The sequence below is a fragment of the Hipposideros armiger genome, unplaced genomic scaffold (genome assembly GCF_001890085.2).
Source record: "Hipposideros armiger isolate ML-2016 unplaced genomic scaffold, ASM189008v1 scaffold_130, whole genome shotgun sequence".
Taxonomy (NCBI): Eukaryota; Metazoa; Chordata; class Mammalia; order Chiroptera; family Hipposideridae; genus Hipposideros; species Hipposideros armiger.
The window spans coordinates 3107711-3134303 of record NW_017731480.1 but is presented as its reverse complement, the minus strand read 5'-3'; the positions used below and the strand labels follow the sequence as shown (position 1 = coordinate 3134303).

At 39.6% G+C, this 26593-nt stretch overlaps 1 protein-coding gene across 1 annotated transcript in view; it reads left to right on the top strand.

Annotated features, from left to right (window-relative positions):
* The window catches only part of FMN1 (formin 1), a 288007-nt gene that overhangs the window by 153002 nt on the left and 108412 nt on the right, over positions 1 to 26593 (top strand). The window contains exons 10-13 of the mRNA XM_019649189.1: positions 1730 to 1859; positions 3328 to 3474; positions 4592 to 4651; positions 9784 to 9904. Of these exons, the coding sequence (XP_019504734.1) occupies positions 1730 to 1859; positions 3328 to 3474; positions 4592 to 4651; positions 9784 to 9904 (458 nt within the window). The remainder of the gene's footprint in view (positions 1 to 1729; positions 1860 to 3327; positions 3475 to 4591; positions 4652 to 9783; positions 9905 to 26593) is intronic.

Here is a 26593-nt window from a genome sequence, read left to right as displayed (position 1 = left end):
TAAATCATCTGTTTTGAGAGTAGTTCTAAGTAATTGTTCACCTAGCATTTCCTCCTTTTCATCTATGTCCTTGTGGGTGAGTTGAGGCATTGATCTGTATATTCTCTCACACCGTCCCCATAAATGCTTCACTCACTGTGTTCTTTTAAACTAGGAAGTGTGCAGGGCTCTGGGGATCTGGGTCCTACTTACAGAATAGTGTCTCATGGTCACATTTGGAAGGGGAGAAATGCAGGACGCTCCCCTGAGGTAGCTCGCAGAAGCCTCTGAAAAAATAAAACTCCCCAGGGACCAAATGCCCCTAGTCCCACAAGCTTTTTACTGCTCGTATTTGTGAAAACTGGTGGTACCCTTGATTACAGTTGTAAATGAATTGATGGTTTAATACTAATTTTATGAAGAAACAATTTACATAAAAATATAATTTTTTTCATCTTGTCCTAATTCAGAATTCCTATGTGTTTTTACTTTTATGTCCATGGTTTTCATTATAATCATTTACAGTAAACTTTAAAACAAAGATGTATTTTCTTTATGGTCATTCGTTGCTTCATCTCAGTGTCATTAGAAAAAAAAAGAAAAGAAAAGGATATGACCTGGTTGTAGGATAAATAAGAAAAATAGCTGATAATTAGAATCTTATTGAAATCCACAGCTCCCTAAAATAAAGCAACAGAGGCGAAGAATATAAGCTAAGGAAATTTCTTTGGGTATGGAAAGAAGGAGGCTCCAGCTTTGCTCCTTTGTGGAAAAGCGTTCTTGGGGAGAGATTGCAATATGTCAAAGTAATGATGTTATGAGTTAACCAAGACTTTCAGAAATATCAGGTAATAATCATTTCAACCCCAAAATAAATTTAATAGCTGTTAGTGGATTCTCTCCTTTTCTGAATTCATGTCCAACTCTTTCCACCCGTTTTAGTTTAAACCCCTTCCTCTGGTGATTGGCTTGGAGAGTATGTAGCTCTTCCAACTTAATTTTGCAAAGGGCACCAGTGCCCAACTGCTCAGACAGTGAGCCTCTGTGTGTAAGTTAGTACTCACCCTTAGCTTTTAAGATCTGTCTTGCCATAGTTTTTAAGAAGCTTTAGATTTGTCCACTTACTGAGTGCCTTCTTTGTTCCAAGCATTGAGCTATGAGCTCTGTCTTTATGGGTAAGTCGATGTGGAAAAATAAACAAATATCTATAGAATAGGGACATTATCGACTGTTATCTAACTCATTGATAAAAAAATAGAAGTAATGTCACTTCAGGAAGAGACTTTTAATGACTTGTCTATGGACATTTGCCTCGAGTCTTCGCTTTACTCAATCTGTAAATACATCTGTAGACATTCCTGCATTAAAAAGGGAGTTTATTGTGTATTTTTTCTCATACACTAAAAATTAACACCTTGCATTAGGTCTTAGTCTCCTATTTGGATAGCAGGAGATAGATAACTTGTTGTGGTTTTGTGTAATTGCATTGACTTTCTGTTCCTAAAGTAATTTATAACACCATGCATTTATTTACCATCATAGAAACCATCTTAAAAAGTAGCTTTGTTGTCAACAGTAGAATACATTCCTTTGGAGTTGCTTGTCAGCCTACCTGATAACTTTTATCAATTGTTAAATTAACATTCTCAAATAAGGAATGCTCTCAGGGTGGATCTTTCTCAGCTGTCTTTGTATTTTCCTAGTTATTGATAGTATGAGAAGCTAGATGAGTCCCTTTTCATTTTCACAGGTTTTTACATGAGTTAGCCCAGATCCCGAATTTTGCTGAACGTGCCCAGTGTATCATCTTCAGATCTATCTTTTCCGAGGGTATCACCTCCTTGCATCGAAAGGTAGAGATCATCACGCGAGCTTCTAAGGTATGTTGCTGACTAATTTAAAAAGATCACTTCATGCTTATTAGGAGTAGGAAGTGGGGAAGGCGAGAATGAGCTCGGGTCCCTTTGCCAAAACCTCTTGGACTTAAGGGTGTATGTTTTTCTAAGTATAGCTGTGATGATTGTCCTGCCTAAGTGTGAGTGTGTGTGTGCAAGCAGGTGAGGTGGGGGTGGGTGAGGGAGAGACAAAAGAGGAGAAGGAGGGAAAAAATGATATTTTTTACAGATTTCTTCTCAAATATTCCAAATACCTTCTGACATACATATGGGCCACTTAAAACCAACCTAAAGAGTATAGTTTGTTTTCCACTGGGCTGTCTGGATTGCAAGAGAGATTTCTGCCTTAGACCCATGAATGTGATCGTCTGAAATGTGTCTGGATAGTGCAGTTAAAAGATTCTAGAGATTTGATAAAGGCAGTAAATGATTATGATAATGAGCAATGGGCAAATAAAGTTTTGTTGGCTTTACCACGCTGGTATCCATTATAAAAATTAAATTCTATACTTGGCTTTTTCTCACAATGACCCATGTCCTTAAGAACATGATAATCCTCTCCACAAACACTGTAGCATGTAGTTGCTTATCTGAAGGCATGCTTGTTTTTTCTTTCTAAAATATAAAAGGTTCCAATAAAGAAAGCATAAATACTACCAAAGTATACTATATACCTGGTAGTAGCACCCTGAAAATCAGGAGCAGAAGTTGGCCTAGAGCTGCAGCTGGCTTTCTTTTCCTTATAATACAGGAAGGTAAAGTCAACTAAGACTGCAGAGAAAGGAAAAAAAGAATCAATTTGAAAATTTGCACTTGGAGGAAAAAAAAAAAAAAAAGGAGAGGAAAAACAAATGAGTTGGAGAGCCGAAGAAAGCCCTAAGCAGCTTGAAATTGTAAAAGTTAATAGACATATCCACAAACACTTAATAAACATAGCCTCTGGTCTTGAAACACATTATTGTAGCTCACCTCTAAGGATTATACCCAGGGATAAGGAAGAATAGACCTGCTGTTATAGCTACCCTACATTTAACTGTACTGTTTACATAGATGTATTGTCCAAAAATACATCCTCAAATGATATTAAACCCCTTTCTACTTAGAAGTCATCAAATATGAAGCCTAACTATGCAACTCTGTTTTTTTTAATTTATAAATACTTTAAAATAAGTATTTAAAAAAGTTAAAACTGGCTCAAATGGAAATATAAATACTAATAGTTAATCCTCAATATTAAAACATGCACAGTTGGTGATTCATTGAAAGGATAGAAAATGATGGTTTTTAATGTATTTTTTTAAGGCACACATGGCTTATAAAGTGTATTTTCCAGTTCACCAACTGTTAACCTGATTGGTAACAGCCTATTGGGTGCTCAATAAATACCTGTTGTTAGGTGAGCACAGGTACAGTTGGAATCCCGCTCCATCATAATTGGTGTTTCCCATCATAGGGCTTGCTGCACATGAAGAGTGTGAAGGATATTTTAGCTCTCATTCTGGCTTTTGGAAATTATATGAATGGAGGAAATAGGACTCGGGGACAAGCAGATGGATACAGCTTAGAAATTCTGCCCAAACTCAAGGACGTCAAAAGTCGGGTATTTATTTATTTTTCATAATGAATGTCTATGATCTACCATTATTTTCCTTGTATACCTTTAATTTAAAACAAGAAAAAGTATTTCTGATTGTTCCATTCATCTCTATCCTCCCTCTAACAATATATTTTTTCATGGCTCTCTTTTGACTTTTGAATAAAGATAGATATGTTTGTTTTTTTTTATGTTTGGTCTTATGTTGATGACAAAATTCCCAATATTTGTTTGCAATAAAATACACAGTTAGCTGCTGAACTGCAATGAGGGAATAAGACAGCCTACAGTGTTAGCCATAGCACAAGGCTTGAGTGTGCTTGAATTCAGTGATGGCTACTTGTAATGTACTCATTCCTGAGCAGGGAGCAATGTTGAGTCACCGTCAGAGCTGAGCATTGGATTTATTCTTTTGCCCACAACAATTGGGCAGGGCGTCTACTGTCAAACTCTCTGAGCCTGATGATCATTTGGCTCCACACCCCTGCAGAGCTACCTCTTTAGAAACCACCAGCCCATACCTAGGCATCCTGCGAGGGGGGGGGGCAGGGGCAGGGGGAGTGGAGAGAGGGGAAAGCACAGGCAAATTAGAATTAGACCCATGTGAACAGGACTCAAAGGCTGCCTTGTGGGAGGGCCTGCTTACTCCTGGCCTCCCAGGGTCATAAAGTGGCACGGCATTCCTTTTAAGCTGTCCTGATTGTTTTTCACGCCACTAAGAACACACATCTTTTGAAAGTGGGAAGGGAGGGATGGTTTTCTGTTCTAGTCCCTGGTTCCCTTTAGCACTCTCCAGCCCCCTCCTGCCTTGGTTTTATGCCAGAAAATGTTGAGACAGTATTTTGTTTGTTTGTTTGTTTTAGCTCAGAGGTTTTATGGATTATCTGTTTGGGTTCCCCCCTACCCCCAAAACAGAATAGTGTCCTTTCTTTGTATAGATACCATAAAAAATGGATGGGACAAGGAAGAGAGAGGAAAGTCTTGCCAATCTCAAACAGAACTAGGACCAGGTATCACAAATTAAAAATGTTAGGGTCACAAACTGAGATTTCAGATCTCAACTGTATAATACGGCAGAGTCTCATGTGAATGATTTTCATTTAAGCTTCTCCTTTAAACCTAGGATAATGGGATTAATCTGGTGGACTATGTCGTGAAATACTACCTGCGTTACTATGATCAGGTAAGAAATGGCATTACGTGGAAAACTACACTGAAGGGGTTTCAACTCTTACACATTGTTGGCATTCAGAAATTGGATGATGGATGGATGGATGAATTGCAAGTTCAACGTAGAATCTGAGAGCTATTCAAGCCTCCTTGGTTTACAGATGGGAGCACTGAAGCCAAGAGAGTTTAGTTGACTCTTGTAAAGAGAAGCATTATTCAGTGGCACAAATCTACTAATTCTCAATCCACCGTATAACACAGCTTCAGAAAGATCTGCAACTGTCTCAGTGCCTTCTGACCAGGTTGTGAGGGGCTCTGTGAAATCTATATCATTCAGTAGCTGGTTACATTTGAAACTAGATTCTGGGATGCAGACCAAAATTTAGGAAATTAATATTCCGTAATACCCCCAAACTTTATCGGTAGTGTTCATCTGTAAACAAGTTGAAGATGTGGAATTTGAAATCCCTCCTCTCTGCTTAAATTACGTTTGCAATTAGAAATAAAAATTTCTGGGAGAAGCTACCTGAGCACAATTCTCTGTGTTTTATTCCTTCCCCTTAAATTGAGAACAAGGAGTCCTAACTTTGAGAAGAAAGAGGTACTGTTGTAAGTTGTTGAGAAATCTAGCAATCAATATGAATGGAAAAAGTCTCAGGAAAATGTCAGGACTCCTGCGTAACTATCCCTGTAAGCAGAGTTTTTCCTAGGTACCGAGGGAAGCAAAGCAATGATTCCAGGGCCGTACTTTCAAAAGGCCTACAATTTTATCTAGAAGAAAAGCTAAGCACTAATGACGTCTATAGTCATCCCTCCTACCCTTTTGGTGGGTTTATCTAATTGTGCTCACTGTAACAATAACCAGCTTCTCATCTCATCCCATCCCATCCCAGCTCCATGCCCCCCCCCACACACACACACACAAACTTCTTCCCTCTTTCTTCTATTAAATACATTATAATGTTTGGTCATTTCGATATGAACCTTGTGCTCCTCTTTGGTTCCTCTCTGTCCTTCAATTAAATTGTCTCTCATGTTCTTCCCTATTTTGTTCATCCCAACTGACCCCAGCTCATTCAGGCTTTAAGGTATCTCACTTAGGGAATGTCGACTGCTCCCCAGCGGGCCTCCCCACCTCTCCTTATTCCCACTCTAGTCCATCCCACACCCTGTGGCCCGATTACATTTTATAGTTCTGCTCCTTTCACATCACTTGTTTACTCAGAAAAGAAGTGGCTCCTCATTTTCAAGTGAATTAAGACCCTATCCAATTTAGTTCCAGTCTTTTACAACCACACTTTTATTACTTTCCTTCTACACATATTCTGTGATTCAACTCAAGACTTGAAGTTTTCCAAACACACCCTGTGCTTTCTTACTGATGTGTTTTTTACATCTGACATTCTCCTTAATTGGAACTATTCTTGTCCCTAGGATTTTTTAAAACTTCTCTTTTTTTTCTTATGAATGCTCTCTTAAAATAATAAAAGACCTTTTGGGGGGAAAAAGCTCTGAATGAATGACTGACTGACTGAATGAATGAATTAGTAAGCCAGCAAGCATACAACCTAATAGGTAATGAGCTCTTCAGAATCAACAAGAAAAGGTCAATTTGTCTCTTCTCATTAAAAAGAAAAAAAGTGGCAAAATGAATAGAAGCTATAAATTGTCAACTAGATATGTAGAATTAGCAATATAAATTGATCAAACCTTTCTCAGGCCTATCACTTACGGTAGGCTGAGTTATTCTCTGTTTAAGATCTCTAGGTCAGACGAGACCCATATCTAGCCTGCCCCGGACTCACCAAACTATGTGTCCTATAAAGAGAAAAAAGTTCACATAAAGATGTCATGTGCTTGTCAAGCTGTTTGCACACGAAGGTCTGCCTGCTTCCAGGGCACACCTTGCTCTAATTCATGCAGATGTGCTGTGTGGGCTAGCAAGACTTTGACCAAGGCTTTGACCTATCAAAAGCCCTAGAAATATGTATAATCTTTCTAGGGACTTTTATCCTAAGGAAAATAGTAAGAACATGTATCCCTATGTTATTTAAAATAATTTGTAATAGCAAAAAACTGCAAAAATTTTGGTAGATGTCCAAAGGTAGGAACTAAGGTCAAATCAATTATGCTAGAGTCATAAAATGGAATAATATGCCGCCATGGAAAGCATATAGGAGGACATTTAGTGGTATTGGGAAATACTCTTGATCTGCTCTTAAATTACAAACAATGTGTTTCAAATGATATATAGTAAAATCTCAAATATGTAAACATAAATACACGAAAACGCACAGAAAAGCCTGGAAGGATATATATTAAAATGTTTGACTATGTCTGGGTGGTAGGATGGTAAGAGATTCTTTCAATTACTAAACATAATGAACATGGGTCTCTTTTGTAAAAGGAAAAAAAGACATAATAAAAAATGGTGCAACCTTACATGGCCCTGCTTCCATGAAGGCTTTGCTGACTTCCTCATGCTTTACTCCTTTGAATCCTGGGAACACTTTTGTTTGAAGAACTCTCTCACAATATGTTTTATTCCGCCTTGTATATAGATATCAGATATCAATGAGCAATTACCTATCATCTGGGCATTGCTCCCTGAGGTCCAGAACTCACCATTTCCTCTTTTTTAGTGTCTGTAACATAAATCCTTGCTAAGTTGCATCTACTGTAAATATCGACAAGAATGTAGTAAGTGGCCTCTGTAAAGAAGTAGGTGCAAAGTGGTGAAAGCTGTTTTCTGGTAGAGTGGGGCAGGCGTGGTGCAGTTCAGGCAGTGTGTCTACACCCAAAGTTCTGGCAGCAGGTACTGATGTGGCAGAAGAATTACCCTGAAGAATCTTGAGAGGTGACATTTTGAATCCAAGGTTCTAAATCCATGGTAAATCCGTGATTTACCTCGTAGCGTCTGCCTCAACCAAGTCAGATGCATTGTGTAGGAACAGGGCAATTTGTCTATGATGTATGGCTCTCATTGAAGAGAACTGAACCCCATGGAATCGACTGCGCAGAGGAAAAATCTTACCATAAGAATAGTTTCAAACTTGGAAATTGCCCCATTTAGGAAAAAATAAGATTTGTGTGGTGCTCTCCCAGTTTTCACTGTGCAAATGCATTTCACTCAACAAGAGTGTAGAATTATGTGATTTATGAAACTATCCCCTCCCTGTAGGAGCATAAGTGATGATTTTTGTGGTTAGTGGTGATGAGCAATTAGCTGAAGAAAGGTGACTCCTATTCCAAACTTCTTTCCACTTATGCCAGGTTTTGAGTCCAAGTCTAGGTCTGTGAAGTTTAAAGAAACCCATCTAGAGCCATGTCTCTTGAACTTGAATTATGCAACTTTCACAAGAGCTACTACCAGGCTGACTTGCTCAGCAGCATGTTCTCTTTTTCTAGATTAAAAAATAATAAAATAAAATAAAATAAATGCCAATACTGAGTCTGATAAAAAGTTTTGGAAAATAGGTATTATTCATGTGTTCTTCCAGTGTCGATTATGGTGGAGTTTTGTGGCATCTTAAATGTTGTTCCACCTTGGCCCTCAGACCAAAGCACTGCTTCCATTGTTTTTAAACTAGTAAAATAAGTATAGAAAGATGAAAAAAAGTACCTTGATCATGTAAAATGTTGTGATCCAATGAGGAAAACCAACTTCTCCTAGCATCTCAATAAAGTTTAAGGTCTTATAGGAAGAGGAAGGGTCCAGGGAATCCCTGAAACCGTAAGAAAATATTATATAGGTTAGATGTCTCCTGCTAAAGGTACAGACTTCACAGAACAGTGTTTTAAAGCCTCTCTGTAATGTTGCCGAACAAAGTTTATTGTTATGCCAGAGGTAATATTTTATACTGAGAATAAGACACAGTTTCTTCCTTCAAAGTGTTTATAGTCTAGTGGGAAAGGCATGCAAGCTAAGGGGGCAGTTTGTAAATTAATGTTGATAAATGCAGTGATAATGGTAAGTCCGAGGGGCTCTTGGTAACACCCAGGAGTCGATTGCTGGGACATAGGAAAAATCTTTGAAGAAGTGATATCTGTTTTGAGACTCGAAGGATAAGTATGAACAAGGAGGTGTGAGGACATTCTGGGAAAGGGTGGAAAGGGACAGTTTACATAAAAGTTTTACAAAAGCCCAGAGGCAAGACACAGCAGCCCGTTCTATTATTTTATGAAAGTTTGGGGGAAGGAATCAGAGATAGGGGGAAGGGAGAACTAAAGCTGGACATGTAGACAGAGGCCAGATCATAAAGTGCCTTGTAAAGCAGTTTTAGAGTTTGGAACTAGTCCTAATGGCAGTAGGAAAGATGGAATGTGAAGGAAAGCTGGCAGAGGCGGCTATGCGGAGAGACCTGAAGACTGCCTGAGATATGCAAGATACAAAGCTTATATTAAACAACTCAGGAGGAGAGCAAGCTAGACTGGAAAAGAAATTCGAGATGCATCTTATCTTTCAACATGCCTGAAGGTTTTGTCCCTCAAGGTGTTTCTCAGCTCAGATACTCTGTTAGGTATAGTTCTGGAGCTTGTCAAAAACTATACCCCATCATGATTCAGTAAATATGTGCGAAGACTAGCCGAACAACATTTGGAAAATGTTTGCAAATATGTGTGAAGAATTCAGTCACACACACACACACACACACACAAGCTTTAAGCTTCAGGGGAAGGTAGGTAAAGGCCTAGGGGAGGTTAATTGTTTCTTCCATTGCAGTGCCGCCTTATCCAGCACCTTCCACCTCATACCCATTGACGATGAGTTATCTAATCTAATTGCTACCATGTGAAGCTCAAACAAGAACTTTAAATTTAAGTAGTTTCATGTGTTCCTCCTATGCCCTTTTCCGTGGAAGTAGAGTGTCCAAGACCAAGACATACCTGACAATTTTTCCTTTGATTCATGAGGCAAAATATAATAGAACCTTGCTCAGGCCATCGCCAATCTAAATGCCAGTAAGACCAAAATGACATTGTGAAAGACACGGAAGCACTTCAAAGTAACCAGTCCAAGTTTAGGAATGGCAGAGGGGCACTGCTATGATTCTTAGTCAAACATACAATAAAAGATGCTTTGGAATTTCAACTGGAAAGGACAATTGGGAAGTATCATGTACTTTTGTTTACCATATCTTTTAGGAAGCAGGAACAGAAAAGAGTGTTTTCCCCCTGCCTGAACCACAAGATTTCTTTCTGGCTTCCCAAGTCAAGTTTGAAGACCTCATAAAAGACTTGAGAAAACTGAAGAGGCAACTAGAAGGTAACAAGAACTGTTCTGTTATTATGATAATAGCTAAAAAGATTTTTTAATGATTTAAGAGGATTATTTATGTGTGGCTCACAGATTGGAACTGGTGCCGAGTTCAGTTATGGCACCCTGCAGCCCTCCTGAAATTTTCCGTATCTGTGCCCTTTTCAGAGGCACAGATTTACATATCCCTCTCTTTTGCTAGTGTTAATTAGTGCTTGTATCTACACCTTGTTATATCTACATTTTCCTGCATATAATAGACATAATTTTAATAATAATAACAGCAACCTTTTATCGAATGCTTGCTATTGTCTCCTATGATTCTTAAAACAACCCTATACTAACTCCATTTTACAGATGAGAAAAATGAGGATTAGAGAGGTTATATTTACACAGCCAGTGAGGGGCAGATTTACTGAGCTCTAATCATGTCTACCTGATTAGAACTCATGCATTTTCTAAACTAGTTTTATGCTGTCTCTCTCTCTCTCTCTCTCTCTCTCTCTCTCTCTCTGTCTGTCTCTCTCTCTCTCACACACACACATCCCTATTTATTTGGTTTATCTGTATGAATCTAATAATGATGGCAAGACCCATAGTCAACCTTCTATTTCAGTTTAATTTACATTTTTAATTATACAAAACAAAATGCCGAAAGCCCTTTTTGGCTGTTTCAAAAGGTGAAAATATGTCTCTTTTGGGCAGGAATTTTCCCTTGGCATTTCTAGAGTCTTGTGTTTTCACTGTGGAGACATCTCCTTGTCCAAGAATATAAATACTTGCGTTGGAGCTTGTATAACTCCAATTGAAGAGCTCTACGGAGGATTTAGGGAGCGTGTTAATGTGGAAATGGAGCCCAGAGTGCCAAAGGGAGAGCTTGAGGAAATGAAGAGCTTGAACCAGGAATATTTTTACACTAAGACATAAAATAAACATTTTCAAAATGTTTATTGTGAAAGAGTGCTCAGAAACCTAAGTCTTAGACAGAGAACAGCTTGGAAATAGAAGTAAAGTGGGAAAGATCTGCTCCTAGTGGCAGGGAAAGCCATTTATTTTTTACTTTGGGCATAAAACTTGCTTAACTCAGGATAGTGGTTACAAGTGAATATTTTTACCTTGTAAATTATTTTTAAAGGAACATGTGGATTTTCCCCCCTCCTGTTGATGTGGTTGAGAGCATGAATTCAACTAAATGAATGCTTTGTCCAGGAATGTGATACGTGAACTTATGGTTATTGTTTTCCCTTTCAAAAAAAAATGACAGTTTCATCCTTGTCTAGGAGGAGGAGCTTGAGCCTTATTGTAATAAAGCAGAATAAGTCATCATGTAGCAGTTTTCTCTGTCCCTCTCCAATGGCAGAGTTAAGGCCCAGGCCAGCCATCCCGGTGGCTGTAGTGGCAGTGGAGACTCATGTCGGTTCACTCCACGGTCATCCCTGAATTCCCATCTCCACATCTCTTGGCCCTTGGAAACCCATGGCCTGCCCTCCCATGTAGCCTTTTGAGCAGACACCTGAACTGTGGTTGATCTTTCCTCCTCTCCTGCCTTCCTTCCAGGGAGGCGCTGCCTCTTCAGGCACCCTGGCTCGGCCACCTCTCTTTGGCGTTCCTGTGCGTTTGATGATACATAACAAAGGGATGAGAAGAGTGAATTAGGAGGACAGTGGACAAGCAGGGGTTCCCCCCAAAGCTTCCCACTTTGGTATACCTTGTTTTCTCCAAGGAGATCCTAGATGTCATTCCAGATCCCTCAGTACTCGACTAACACTTTCCTCAGTCAGTTGTAAGGAAACGTCAGCTCTTCTGAAGGAAAACTGAATATCCCCTCTGTTATTTTTCTCCTTTGTATTGGACTTCGCCAAAAGATGTGAAGTACCGTAAAGGCAAATGAGAGAACCGGGACGCCCCCCACACACATTGAATATTTAAACAAAAATGCCCTGCTAATCTTGAGGGATGCCAGTGTTTTTCACACATGAAAGGTACCTAGTAAATATTTAAAGAAAAATACAGACCATTGGTTCTCTAATGAATTTCTTTTTCTTCTAAATACCATCTGGCAAGATGGCCAGAGTCGTGGCGGTCCGTTTCATCTCACAGTCCCATTCAGGTTTCGCCTCCTTTTCCATAAGGCCTTGGTGTGAGCCTAGATTGAATGTTTAATTGAAGAGGACATAATTTTCACACATACAGCAAAGATTTGATGAGGCTTTGAGGTTTATTGTAGCCATTAAAATGTCGTGGCTGCTGGCAAAACCCCAGAAAATGTCTAAAGCTAAACCAGATGTGATTAGCAAATTTCAAGAAGTCCCAGGCCCCGGCTCTCCCAGTGAGCACGGCCCTTTAGAAGAAAATTGTTTCGAGTAGCATGAACCACACCTTAAAAAATAAAATGTGAATTAAACTGTGGTTGTTGGTTGTATAAATGTCACTGATATAAGTAGGAGTTGTCCATAAGCATCTTTCGTAGGGACAAGAACTTTGACTAGCACTTTTATGTAGGTAAACACAGCAAGGGACTGGTGATAATACTAACAACTCCAATTTGTTGCGTGCTTATTATCTATGAGGTACTTTACATGTACCATTTCTTTTAATCCTTACAATGACCCAATTAAGCAGATGTTAAGTTATTACTGATCTGTCATGAGAGGAGGAAACTGACCATTATGGCCTTCACGTACCTTGCTGAGTGACTTCACAGGTGATGACTGAGGCTAGATATATGTCTCTAAGCCATGTGTTCATGATATACCCTGCCTGCAGCCCGGAAGTCTTCCATATTATATCAGAGATCAAAACACAAAGATACATAGTCAAGGTATAAAGCTTCATGGAGATACACATGAAAGAAAGAGGGTCACACTGAACGTGGATGCATGAGTGCAAGTGTGCGCACACATGTATGGAGACCTTTAGATCAGAGAGACAGGAGAGAATTTGCTTTGGGTTGGGGGTAAAGAAGGGGAAGATATTAGGAGAGATGGGTTATAAAAGTGAGTAGACACAGCATCACGTAAGTGTAAGGCCTCAGGCTTCAGAGTCAGATCTGTATCTTTTACAGCTGTGGTGGAAACAGGATCTTGTCGAGTGATGTAACTGTATAAAGTATTCATTTTCTGACCTGTAAAATGGGACAATTACAGCACCTATGCCATAGGAAGTAATGAATGCACAGTCCCTTAGTAAGGAAAGCGTCAGTAAAGCTGAATAGGGGTATAGACCTTTTACTGGAAAACGCACACTTAGTAGCCCATATTGTTGACAGGCCAACTGGCTGGGTTTGTGGAGAATCTAATTCCCAGGGCACTTGTGCTCTCTTCTGTACATTGTGAAGACAGAACTAGTTCTAGGTGCTTGAGAACGTGTTCCGTATTTTGTTTACTGTTCTATTGTACATCCCTTAACGAGACAATAATTTTGATTTCCCTGATACTGTGATGTTGTAAGTAATAGTTGGGGGAAAAGCAAGCAAACAGTAGGAATAGTTACACTCTTTCTTATCCCTCGACCTTGTTTGCTGGCCAAAATTCTGAAGGTATTCTTACCAACCAATGTGTGGCAGGCAGAATAACGGCTCCCAAAGATGTCCAAACCCTGATCCCTGCAATCGGTGAATATATTGCCTTACATGGCAAAAAAGGGACTTTGCTGACATTGAGATGGGGAGATTATCCTAAACTAGCCAAGTGGTCCTAATCTAATCACACAAATCTTTGAAAATGAATCTTTAAAAGCTGAGAACTTTCCTTGCCTATGGTCAGTGGGAGACAGTACAGTAGAATGATGAGAGAGATGCGTTGTTGCTGGCTTTAGAAATGGAGGAAGTAGGCAGTGAACCAAGGAATGCGGGAAGCCTCAAAAACTGGAAAAAACAAGGAATAGATTCTCCCTAGAGCCTGCAGAAAGGAAGGCAGCCCTAGCAACACCTTGATTTCAGTCTGGTGAGACCCATGTCAGATTTCTATAGGTAACATGTTTGTGTTGTTTTAAGCCATTTAAGTCTGTGATAATTTGTTATAGTAAGAATAGGAAACAAACATACCATGCAATGTATCCTTTCTGATTGTGTCAGTTTAATACCAGACACACACATGCACCACTGCTGAGGCCATAAATGTAGGATTTTTCAAGTATTGGCAGTCACCAGTATTACAGGAAATGTGAATTAGTGCTCTCCAAAAAAAGAGTCTGTAGCTCAATAAACCTGGAAATGCGCTGTCCTAAAATCATATCATAGAGGTTCACAGTGCCCATGAGCTTATTAAAGATTCTGAAAAGTCCTGCAGTAAAAAACAAAACAAAATGGTTTAACTCTGTTTAAAGCAGCATTTCTCAACTTAAAACATTGTTTTATTTTTTTTCCTTTCACTGAATACTTAATATTATGTTGCAGAACATGCATTCTGTGAAATGTAGTTTAAGAAGTGCCGTTGATATTACTGTCAAATTTCTAATGTAAAGACACAATTGGTTAAATGGTCATTATTAGATGACCTTAACTGGAGGAGCTGTGATGAATAATTATGGCCTTTGCCCTTTAATATTGCTCTTAATACCATCTGGCTACACTGTTCTTACTGTTATCCATGTAAACAAACAGAGTGGGTCAAATCCTCTTTGACGTCTTGATGCCTGAAATCTAAAATGAATAACATTAGTGTTATTCAAAATTACTCTAGTGTCTCCACCCACAAATCCACATTTGTTTGACATGATCCTGTGACAGTATTTTATTATAAAAAATTCATTCTTGCTATGAAAGTAGGAAGGTTAATTTTTTTGTTGGAAAATGAAACAGGAGCGCTTCAAATAGGTGTTGAGAAGTCAACTTATTCTGAAAAGTTTAAGAATAAAAATAAATTGCCCTTATTAGCTAACAATAGTTATTTAGTATCCCCTGTCATTGAGGAAGGGCTATTTAATCAACTAGTTGTGTACTAAATCTTGCCTTGAAAATGATGCATTATTAGCCCTGTTATTATACATATAAATTGGGAAAATGTAATTAATAGTGAACCCTCAGCATAAGACATTCAAACTTGTTAGAGAATGTTGGCCAAGATGCAAGTTTGTGTGTGCTTTAAGATAATTCTGATGATGTCCTTTTCTCTAAATATTTAAGACTATATATTTGAACATCTCCTTTTATATGTACCATTTAGAAATATTTGGGAATACACTTATACAGTTTTGGAAAGATGGGAGTTTCTGTTGACTCTTTTTGATATCTGTTACCACCCTAGGAATATTTATCCGATAAATGTTTATCCTAAAATGTTAACTCTTTAAGCCTTCTCTAAATGAAATGCTGTATGAAATGCATAGTCCAGGCATTCAATAAATGTTAAACTTTTCATTCAAAGTTTGAATAGTAGTAATATTTCTAAATTAACTTTGCATTGAAGTATATCCATCACATCTTTAGGCATTTTCAGTCCTGATGTCCTTATTTTAATGGAGTGACCAGTCGCTCAGAACCATCAAAATGAACCTCTGTTTGGTATAATGTAATGCTAATACTTGAACATTCTATTCAAAATCTAAGTGACAGGAGGATAAACATTCATACATACATAGTAATAGTTCAAGAAAGAGAGGGCGTTTTTTGATGTAGTTTTTTTGTTTTTGGTAGATGTTCTAAACTATAGTCAATTTGTCTTCCAAATGAAGATGGCAGATTAACATATGTGTCTCCACTCCCTTCTAAAGACCCACCAAAAAATTAACACGTTATTTAGAGGCACACAGTCAATACCAATATAATCAGCTAAAAGAGGAGGAATTCGGGAGGGAAACAGACTCACACCTACACATGTGAAAACAGGAAATGAGAACATGTTTGCACAGTAGTTTCTCATGGTCCTTGACAGAGACTGGTGTAGTGGTAATAGCTTGACTATTTGAATATGCATATGAAATTTTTACAGTTAAAACTTGGTTAAAAAACGAGTTATAGTCAACTCTCGATTACGGTAGGTAGATTAGTGAGGTTAAGGATTAGCCATAGTTTTTAAAAAGTTAATATTACATTATTTGTAATACTAATCACTGTGAATCAGCTATACTATTTACATGTTGGAAAACCTTTCCTGTTTGAAACTACATGGTAAGCAATAGACTACCTGGTGTTTCTCCTGAAGGATGGAAACACTCTTCTCCTTGCCGTTTAGCTCACTGAAGTGTCTGGGCAAATACATTGCTGAGATAATATTAGTGAGGTGCTGAAGGGGGAGCTATGTGGGGCAGGGTTTGAGACTGAGCTGATGGCATCGGAAAGGGATGCTGCTGGCTGGAGAGTTGGCGCCCCCAGCCCTGGAGGAAGGGCAGAAGGACTAGTTAGCAGAACTTGTACTTCGTCTTACCCTTGGCTGCTTTTGGTTTTTTTTAAATTTTGATTTGGGTGTATATGTGGCGTTCTTCCCTCATCCTATTACTGCAGTTAATCAAGAGTTGACTGTGAGAGGCCCTAGCCCTAACCCTAACTATAACCCTAACCCTAACTCTAACCCTAAACTCTAACTCTAACCCTAACAAACAGACAAAAAAGAGTCGACTGTGAGAAAGGAGGAGAAATGCTAATAACTGGTGTAACTGATCTGCTGATGGGTTTTCAAGTTTGTGACATTGAGGGCAAGGGGGAAGGACCCTGTCCCAGCTCCACTGTCTAGATCTTTAGTGCAAGTTCTCCTCACCACCATCCTCTTTGACTCTTTCTTGCAGCCATGTTGGCTCCCCCTCAGCCAGTAATCTCGGTATCTGTCCACCACTTGGATGAAAGTATGGCCTTTGGTGGACTAATTCAGTTAGTACTATTGAACCCAAAACAGAATTTAAGAAAAGTGATTGCCTATTATGCTATCTCAGGAAGCAAAGGAAATGATTTATAGAAAGTTTGCAGTGGCTTTCCTCTGAGTTTGCAATAGACAGTCAGGGGCCTATCAAGCAGTGGGGATGGGGACCTGCAATGGAGCACTCTGCCCCTAGCACATGCAATGTGGGGATACACTTAGGGTTTGCCAGATTTATTAAATAAAACACAGGAGGCTCAGTTCAATCTGAATTTCAGACAAACAAGACTTTTTTGACCGTAAGTGTGTCTTAAATATTGCACGGGACACACTTACACTAAAAAAAATTATTTCTTGTTTATTTCAAATTCAAATTTAACTTGGTGTCCTGTCTTTTATCTGGCATGTCTGTAGAGAATTTAAAAGCAATCATAAAACCTACTAAAAGTTGCTTCACTTTTTATTACCATTATGCATTGGCAATTCTAAACAAACTCAGGGATAAAATCTTCCTCCCTGCAAGGGTGGACAGTGGACACGGGAGCAGTAAATACACTCAAGGGCTCAGTGCACGTCCATTTCCACCATCACCAAGGACAACAGTTACCATTGAATGAGCACTTACTAAATACCAGCAAATTTGCCTACATCATTTCTATTTGTTAGAACTACTTCAAAATAAGCATCACCCGCATTTTCACAGTAAGGAAGTTGAAGCCACTTTGCTACCAATGACAAAGCTGGTTTTGAAGTACATTTATCTGGTCACAAAGCTTATATTCTTTCCACTGTATCATGTTCTATTCTTTTTCTATTTGTAGGCCCACCCCGCAAGCACTAACTGTATGACCTAGAATGATAAAGCTTGAAGAATAAGCCCCACTTAGTTCTCTAGTTCATCTTCTAAAGGGACTGCACGTAATTGGATTGAATTTAGGCCTTTCTTTATTCTCTCTATCCATAACCACTCAACTAATCTACCTGTTGTAATCTCTATCCTCCTGTGACTTGCTTGTCAATCTCTTTTGGTTTCTCCAACACACTCACTCTCTCTGTCTCTCTCTCTCCGGCAGATACATAGCCTATGTTATATCCCGTCATGACCCAGAACATAAGTAAACTGGTTTGACATGGTTAGTCAGAGAAATAGCAGACTGCTACAGGGCCACCCCAAGATAATCTGCATGGTTTTGATTCCTTTGTTAACTCTTCCATTTGTGCAAATTTTGTGTAATGGGCTTCTGACATAGATGAGAAGTTACGGGAACCTTCCAGGACTTGTCAAGTCACACAGCAGAGCAGACTCTTGCTTCTGTGCTCAGGGCCAACCCACACTTGCAGGATGAGTGACTTCTACTACCTTGCAGTATCCAATGGCTTTCTCTCCATGAGAGTATGTATTCTTCGAGAGAGAAAGAGAAAAACTTGATTTCATCATGAGAGTGAATATTTTCTTTAATTACTAATTTGAGCATGGTCCATAAGCAGTATGGCTCTAGTAAGGGGGGAAAAAGGCTTTGGAAAACTTTGGGAGAACGTCTATGAAAAGATGGCCAATTGAACACCCATGTGGATTGAATACCTGTGTGGGATTTCAGTTCCTCTTGAAAATTTCTAAAACAGTTGTAAAGAGAGTTCTTTGGAAGCATACACACGAGAACACAGAATGAGAGAGAAACACATAACCACAACATTTCTGAAGCTCAAAAAGTAGATAGACAACTGATAAATGAACTGGCCAAATAAGAAAGCTGAATTCTACTCCACAAGTGGAGAAAAATGAGAAGCAATCCAATTTTATCACAGGATTCATACATATCACAAATTCACACATATGCATACATAAACATTCATGTATATTCATATGTAAATAAATCAATGAAATCAAGAAAATTGCCCAAAATGACAGACACAATTTCCTAATTTAAAAAGTCCCAGAGAGATTCTATTACTAGCACAATAGAATAAAACAGATCCTTACCATTATTAGAGCATTTCAGAATACTCAGCACAAAAAGAAAAGTTTAAATACTTCTAAAAGGCGAGAGGGTGGGGGTGAGATGTAGAAACAAATTACACACAGAGAATCAGGAAGCAGAATGGCTTCAGATTTTTCAATACCAGCATTAGAAGCTAGAAAGGGATCAGAATTCTGAAAGAAAATTATTCCCCTTCCAGAATCTTACATCTACTATATTAATGATGAAATATGAGGGCAGAAAAAAAATATTTTCAGGTATGTAAGTTCTAACAAAACTTCTCTCCCATGGAACCATTCTCAGGGTGCTACTAGAGAATGTGCTTTACCACAAAACAGGAAGACAAAGGTGACAGGAAATAAAAGCATCCAGTGGATAAGGGAGGCGGAGGGATGCTCTGTGATAGACAGGGACTCCGGGATGACAGCCAGGCACGAAGGGCAAACATTCCCGATCAGATTAGGTCAAAACAGTCATGGAGAAGTTTCTTGAGGAATACCCAATCTGATGTATCTGAACGTTTTGACAAGATCTGGACAACTAGTAACAAGTGTAGATTTTATTTAGTGGTAAGTACGTAGAAAGCAGAACAAATTAGAAAAAATGTGTTCATTCTGAGTGTGAGGGTGTTCGGGGGGGGGGAATGTTTGGGAAAGGTAAATTAATCAGAATTTACATATATCAGCTGAGACTGGGAGTTGTTTTTGCAAAGTCATAAAAATGTCAACGCTGAGTACTCATGTCTAAGTCAGGAGAGTGCTCTACTGGGAGGGGGCTCATGTGCGGTGGGTTGGGGGAAGATTGGGGCCTGCTCTTCGCAGAGTGCAACGAGTTCCTTTGTTCTTCTAACTATGTGTGTGTATAACTTTAATAAATATAAAAAAAAATAGCAGCAAACCAAAGCATTTGTCAGTGATAGCTTAGTTAAGTTTCAGCAGCAAAGGCTGGCGTGTGGACAATGCTGGCCTGGGACTTAGGAGATGCAGTTTAAAAATTCAGTTCTGCCTCCTACTGACCCCGTGATAAGCCATGCAACTCTGACAAATCACTTCACCTCTGTGAGCCTCCGCTGAAAGAATGGAGCTGATCATCCTACCCCCTGCCCCGCTGGGAGGGACACTGGAAGGGTCAGAGGAGCAGTGTATGAGGAAGCACATGGGAAGGTGTGGGAGAGATTACTTCAACTCACTCTGAGCCATGCAGTTTGCTCCTGCATATTGTTGTGTCCTAGAAGGGAGAGGGGAAATTGATCCCGTTAGGACAAGCCTGGCTCATTTATCACCTTTTAGGAAGCTCCAGAAGACATGCCTTGAATGATTATTGACCGTGCCTAATTTATTAGCTCTTTCCTCCTTCGCAGCCCGTTTGTCCACTGCAGCAGTGTGCTAAGCCTGAACTCTGGTGCGGCCTGAATACATTAGCCAGAGTCCTGACCGTGTTGCCATGGTGTTAAAAATATTTAGTTTTGCAAGCAAAGTCTTAGAAATGATAAAAGAAAAACTTTGATATGATTTATTTTTGTAAAACGATTTCAACAAAACAGACAGAAGGAACTGGGGTAAGAATTTCAGAAAGGCAGTGGGTGTAAAATGTTGATTAGCATGGTGACTTTTGATGCAAAGCATTCAATTAAGTGCGGCATGGTGGCTAAAGGTCACACATTTCCCAAATGGAATGCCTTCAAAGACAAGCTGTACAGAAAGGAGAGAGGATACGGAAACTGAAACCTGATTCACCCGTTTAATTAATGGAAGAAGTTTGTGTTTCCCTTTGAAGCCGTGATTGTGACATTGCTAGGTGGGAAGGATGAGTTATGTTGTCCCGGTTTCCTCCTCTCAGTTTTCATTTTATTTCTACCCTCTACTTGTAATTCAACACAGTAAATAGAATTTATTTTGTGTTGTTTTTTTCTTTGACAAGAGACATAAAATATTGAAATCAAAGCTACGGTCATGGAAAAGCCTGAGTCACAAGTCCTGAATTCGAATTTGTGCTTCACAAGCTGTGTAATACTTGGCCGGTTGTTTCATCACTCCATCTCAGTATCCTTGCGTGAACAGTGTGTCCCTGCTGGCCCCACTGATCGTTAGAGAGAATTAACGGGGTCACATGAAACATCCCCCTTTGCAGACAGAGCATAAGCAAGAGGAAAACACTCATCCTGGATTCCCTCTGTGCCCTCATAGCCGACATCCAGTCCATGCGGAAACCCTGTGGCCTCTGCCTTCGGAACATGCCTTGAATCAGTGTATTGCTCTCAGTCGCCACACTGCATTTCTAGGCCAAACACCACCTTCCCTCACCTGGGCCTTAGCAACAGATGCCTAACAGGTTTCCCTGATTCTACTCTTGTTCTCCCTTTAATCCAATCTCCGTACATCAGATAGATCAAGCCACTTGGTTGTTTCACATTCATTGTCCTTGTTCCAACTTCAAAGCTTGCAGCCATGCCTTACAAGTTTCTGCACGATGTGCCCACTTGGGCCTTTCCTGTCTCATCTCATGGCAGCCCAGCCCTTCATCTCACAGGCCATCTTTGCGCTGCAGCCCGATGAGCTCGTTTCTGCATTTGGACCTTTGTAGCAGCTATTCCCTCCAGACATTCCCACGCCTTGGGCCTTCCCTGACCACCCAAAGGACAGCAGCCGCTTTGAATAGTCAGTCTGTATTACAGCCCGCAGTTTTGCTATTGTTATCATTTTCTGTCTATTTATTTGTAAATTTTTGCCTTCCCCCTGTTCAGGAAGGGGGACTGACCTTTTTAGGGTTTATGTCTACTGTGTTGATTAGTTCCTGCCACATAGTTGCTGAGTGGGAGAATGAATGAGCAAATGAATAAATGGTAGGAAAGACTCAGCTTACTTCAGATAATTGCTGACCTTGCTATTAGAGAGAAATTTTATTTTCTTATGGGAAAAACGAGCATAAATGGGTAGAAGCCTCAGGAAGACAATTTTAGAGCTGCCCAAGGGGAACACTGAGGGCCTCCAGAGGCAGTGGGAACCTCAACACTTCTGCTTGGAAGACTGTTCGATGGGCAGGATAGGTGCCATCAGAAGGGGTAGTTGTGCTAGATCATTTGGAACATACATTCCAACTCTGAGTTTCTAAGATGGTTATTATTGATGTGCTATTTCACTGCATTCTACAATTCTCCTTATTCAGTAAGGGTTATTAGATTCTTCCCTAGACTTGGATAATTAGAACAGCTAAAAAAATCCCTGGAATTCTGGCCGTTTACAGGATATAAAAGTCAACTGTAAAATTATATCAGGTGTTCTTTTTCTAAATGGTTCTCAAGGACCTGCTTTTGAATTAATCCATGCCTCAAAAATTCTAGTGTTGATACCATCTAAAAGTAATCTTTATAGAATAGGATTCTTACCCAATATGGTTGGCTAATGGAAAAAAGTTGGCCCAAATCAGGAATCATAGACAATGATACTTATATCCCTTAACCTTTAATTTAAAACAAGTTAAATATGATATCATTTATCTGTCTTTTGATGCAGGGCTGAGGCAATTTCTTGAATTACAGATCTGTTGAATGGAGTTTGTGGGTCTTCCCTACATACTCCATACCCATAACAGATCACCTTTTGTGGTTTCCTTTTTGTATTTTTAAAGTGGAGTTGTGGCTCTTGCAAATATCACCACAGAATCTTTCTAGATCTTTATAATTGTTCTCAATCTTTTACATCTGTCTTGCCCACACCTTTTTAAAAATGAATTTTTTTTTAATTTTCCATTTGGAATAATGTTCAATTTACAGAAAAGTTGCAAAGATAGTATAGAGAGTTTGTATATAGCCATTATCCAGCTTCCCTGTTGTTAACATCTTACATTGTTGGGATAAATTCATCAAAACTAAGGAACTGGCACTGATGCGTTTCTATTAACTAAACTCACTAGTGTTTATTTGGATTTCACCAGTGCTTTCATAAATGTTCTGTTTTTGTTCCAGGACCCAACCCTGAGAACCACATTGCACTGAGTTGCCATGTCACCTCAGTCTCCACTAGTCTCTCACATCTACATTTAACAGCAATATTTAAGCCTCTTCTACTTAAATTTATAGAAGTAGTACTTTTTCATAGTCACATTGCTACAGTTTACCATCAAGGGATTAAACTGTGTAATTGCAATAAAGAGAACAACTGGCATAAACGGGCTTGGAAACCCCACAACTGCTCTTGATAAGGATTCTCCCCAACTATAGCAAGAATAGCCCAGGGAAACGAGAGAGCTGCCTTCCAGCTGCAAACGCCTGCTGTAGCAATCGGGTAGGAGAAATGGAAAGCAGCACTCATCTGGCAAGTTCTTTGGCAAGAGTGTCTTTTGCATTTCTCGCTCAGACAAAGAAAAAGGTATTAATGTGGTTATAATGGTGATAGCTTATCTGTGTACAGATCTTCCTCTTTTGAGTGGGTAGGGCAGGCCTGTACAGTGGAGGACACAGGTCTCTAAGACAGGAAGCCGTAGGGCTGGGATCACCCAGCCAGGCACCGAACTTGGGTCTTTTGATTGCCAAGCCTACGTTACTATAAATTTGTGTCAGGTCAAAACATTTTCTTCACAAAAATAGATTGGTGGGTGGTTTTGTGAATATCAAAATATTTTCTTGCCCAAGTAAATTGTGTATCTTGGACCTCATGGAGGATTCACAGTTCACAAATGGATTCTTTTTGTGTCAGATGACCAAGTGAGTCAAGTTAGAGGGAGACCTCTTGAGCGCCAGCAAAGGGGATTGGAGTTTTTGCCAGTGTTTTTATTTCCCCCGTATTTCTTGGCCACAGCATGGCTCTTAGATGGGTACAGGTCTTGGACCATGACTCTACCTTTTAGGTACCCATGAAAAGACCAGCTGCCCTGGTTCAGAACTCCTCTGTGCCAATTAATAACCTAACCTCCCTGGCTTTCTGTTTCCCCATTTAAAGTGGAGGGGTCCCAGTGGTGGTACTTGGTGGTTTTTGGCATCAATTGCCTTGTTCTTTACTGTTTGCAAAGCACTTTCATAGGTACTCTACATTGTTTTTAGAACTTTCCTATAGATGGTAAGAGTAGGAAGCAGGACAGGACAAGGCCAGCAGGTGTGACATCCTGAGTTCAGATTATGACCCAGCCACTTAGTATCTGTGTGACTTTATTCATCTCACCTAAAAACAGGGATAATAGCAGGGCTGGGCTCATGGGATTCTTGTGTCGAGTAAAATGAGACACGTAAAGCATGCTGAGGTCCAAGACACCCTTGGCCATTAAGAGCCATTTGTTTTTGATCATACAGGCTGAAAACTTGGTATAGTTTTCAAGGAATTATTGAGTATAGCGATAAAAGGCCATATGTACAGCTCAGTGTAGATGACCAGATGCCATGAGACAAGTAACTTTCTCTGTGCCATAACTTACAGAAAGACGAAAGCCCAAGGAAAATCTAGAATGACCAATGTACTCAAACTGCTAATTTGACTGTGTTTTTTAAACTGTTTTTCTTGACTATTTTGATGCCCTTTAAAAACACCATCAGATCTCCAAAATACAAGGAGGACCTTGTTTGACCTTTTCAATCAGTTCACTTGTTCAGCAAATATTTATTCACAGCACTGAGTTAGCTGCTAATTTTAAATGAACTCACTAAATATCAAGTCATTCGTAAACACATTTTTAAGAGCAAGTGTTACCCTCATTTTCTAGAGGAGAAATGTTCTCCTACGTTCTCTCCTGATTTCTCTTCTGTCAGCAACAGATTATACTAATCTGTCCCTAAGAACAGTGATTAGACTTTCTGTCTCTGATAGGTGAGAAGGTGAGCAGAGTTTGCCCTCCAGCAAACTCTGCTGTTTGGCAGTCCATAAAAACATTTGCAAAGCCCTTCCTATTATAAAGAGAATGAACAAATATTTGCTACCTCTTGTTCAAGGAGCTATACCTTAGAATCATAAATACCTGGCTTGTTTTTGTTTTTTTAATCCAGAACACACCTCCCCATAATACCCTATCCCCACCTGAAAATTGAGTGTTTTAAGCTGCGGCTGAGTTTTCAAACTGAGGTATGCTTTTCCTGTGTTATTTTTCTTCCTTAAAGCTATTATAAAATTAATTGTGAATCATAACCAATGACATGTTCAAGTCAGTGACATGGAATTAAAGTAAAAAGGCAGCTAATCTAATAGGAATAATTAAACGATTGAACGATTTGCTCCAAGTCCGATCACAAGTATCTGACTTCATCTCGAAGACAGGGACACGTTGCTGGGGCTCCCTAGGCCAGCAGGAGATATCTTTGATGGGCCTCCCTTGCCTTTAAATTTTATCACTTGGGCTCATTAACATCAGGGCTAAAGATGTTAGGGAGTTTTATAGGCATTTCAAAATCTGTTATACCTACCCTCTCCCAGGGGAGAATTTCCCCTTTGCTCTAAGAGTCCCCCATTCTTCTTAAAACATTTACACACACTCACGTGGCATATAACCACATCATAGCCTCCTGTTACGGACCTCACCAACTCACCTTCCCTAACCTGGCAGGCCCTGGGATGCAGACTAACCGAAGCCACTGGACCAATAACTTTCCCTGTGCCATAACTCAACAGAGAGGCAGGCTCAATGACAGGTTTACAGGAGAGTGGGGCTTTAAATAGCTGAGGTCAGTGTCTGGAGGTTTCCCGTTAATACCACTGACAGCATCCTGCCAGCGAGACTATCGGTCACTCTGTTACCCACTCTAAACTATTTCTGATTTTCAACTGTATTTTTAAACACATCCTAAGAAATCCCGACTCCCAGCAAATCGACAATGCAAACGCTCTTTTTCTGAAGCTTTGTTTATAAGCCACAATTCTCCGCACAGATTTACAAGTGTCTGTGGAGTTTTAAAAGACGATTGCTTAACAGGCATTAAGTGAGACACATAGAACTGTGTAAATATTTTAGCTGGAATAGGGGATTTTTTTAAACATCTGAGCCAAATATTGCATTAAATCTGAAGACAGTGGCAAACTGATTAGCGGTAGTTGCCAGCTTCAGGCTTTGGCAGTGATTCCCGGGGCCGAGATTAGATACCAGAATCCATCCTCCAGTTTAGGTTGTGTGTTTTAAAATAACTTCCCATCCTTTCCTTTTCTCTCTTCTCCTTATGCCTTTCCATATTTTCTATTTGATTTCTTCGTGGGTTTATTTAGATGTAAACACTTTCCAGAGTAGAAAATTACAGTTAATGTGACTAACCAGGAAAGGCTGAAATGGGAACATGGGCCCGGGCCAAGGTCAGAGAAACTGCAGAAGGTTTGCAGCTGTCCTGCTTGAGCAACGTGGAAGCAGGTTGCTTTTTGCTAATGGGCTTATGTATCTTAATCACAGGTCTCTTTGTAGCCAGCTGTTGCACTGCTGGAAGGAAATAATCCTAAAATCAGCATTACTACCTTTTCCATTCACTGATTTCCTTGGATCACAAAGAGGCAGGCCTGTTGCCTTCAAGATTTATATGTGTGAAAAAAGTCGTCACTTCATTTTGGTAAAAACTGCCATACAATAAGCATTTTGTCTCCAGAGGAAGTCTTTTTTTATGTAAGCATTCCTATAGGCAAACCATTGTCCTGATGTGAGCAGTGAGTAGGATACATGGCTTGACCTCCAATGTCATTTCTGTGAAAATGGGGCATCTTACCCAACAGGGCTTTGCTCTGCCTTTGCCGATTCCATCAGCAGCCTCTTAATTTTTACGCACTGATTTTCACTCAAGATACTTCTTAAAGTAATACTCGCTTGGTTGCCCAAAAAATGTAGGCTCTATCTATTCTCAGTGAATCGCTTAAATTGTAATCACATGTCCAGATCATTATTCAAATTGTTGATCCACAGGTCTGATCATCTTAAAATTATGTGTTTATAATTGTGTGTGTGTGTGTGTGTGTGTGTGTGTGTGTGTGTGT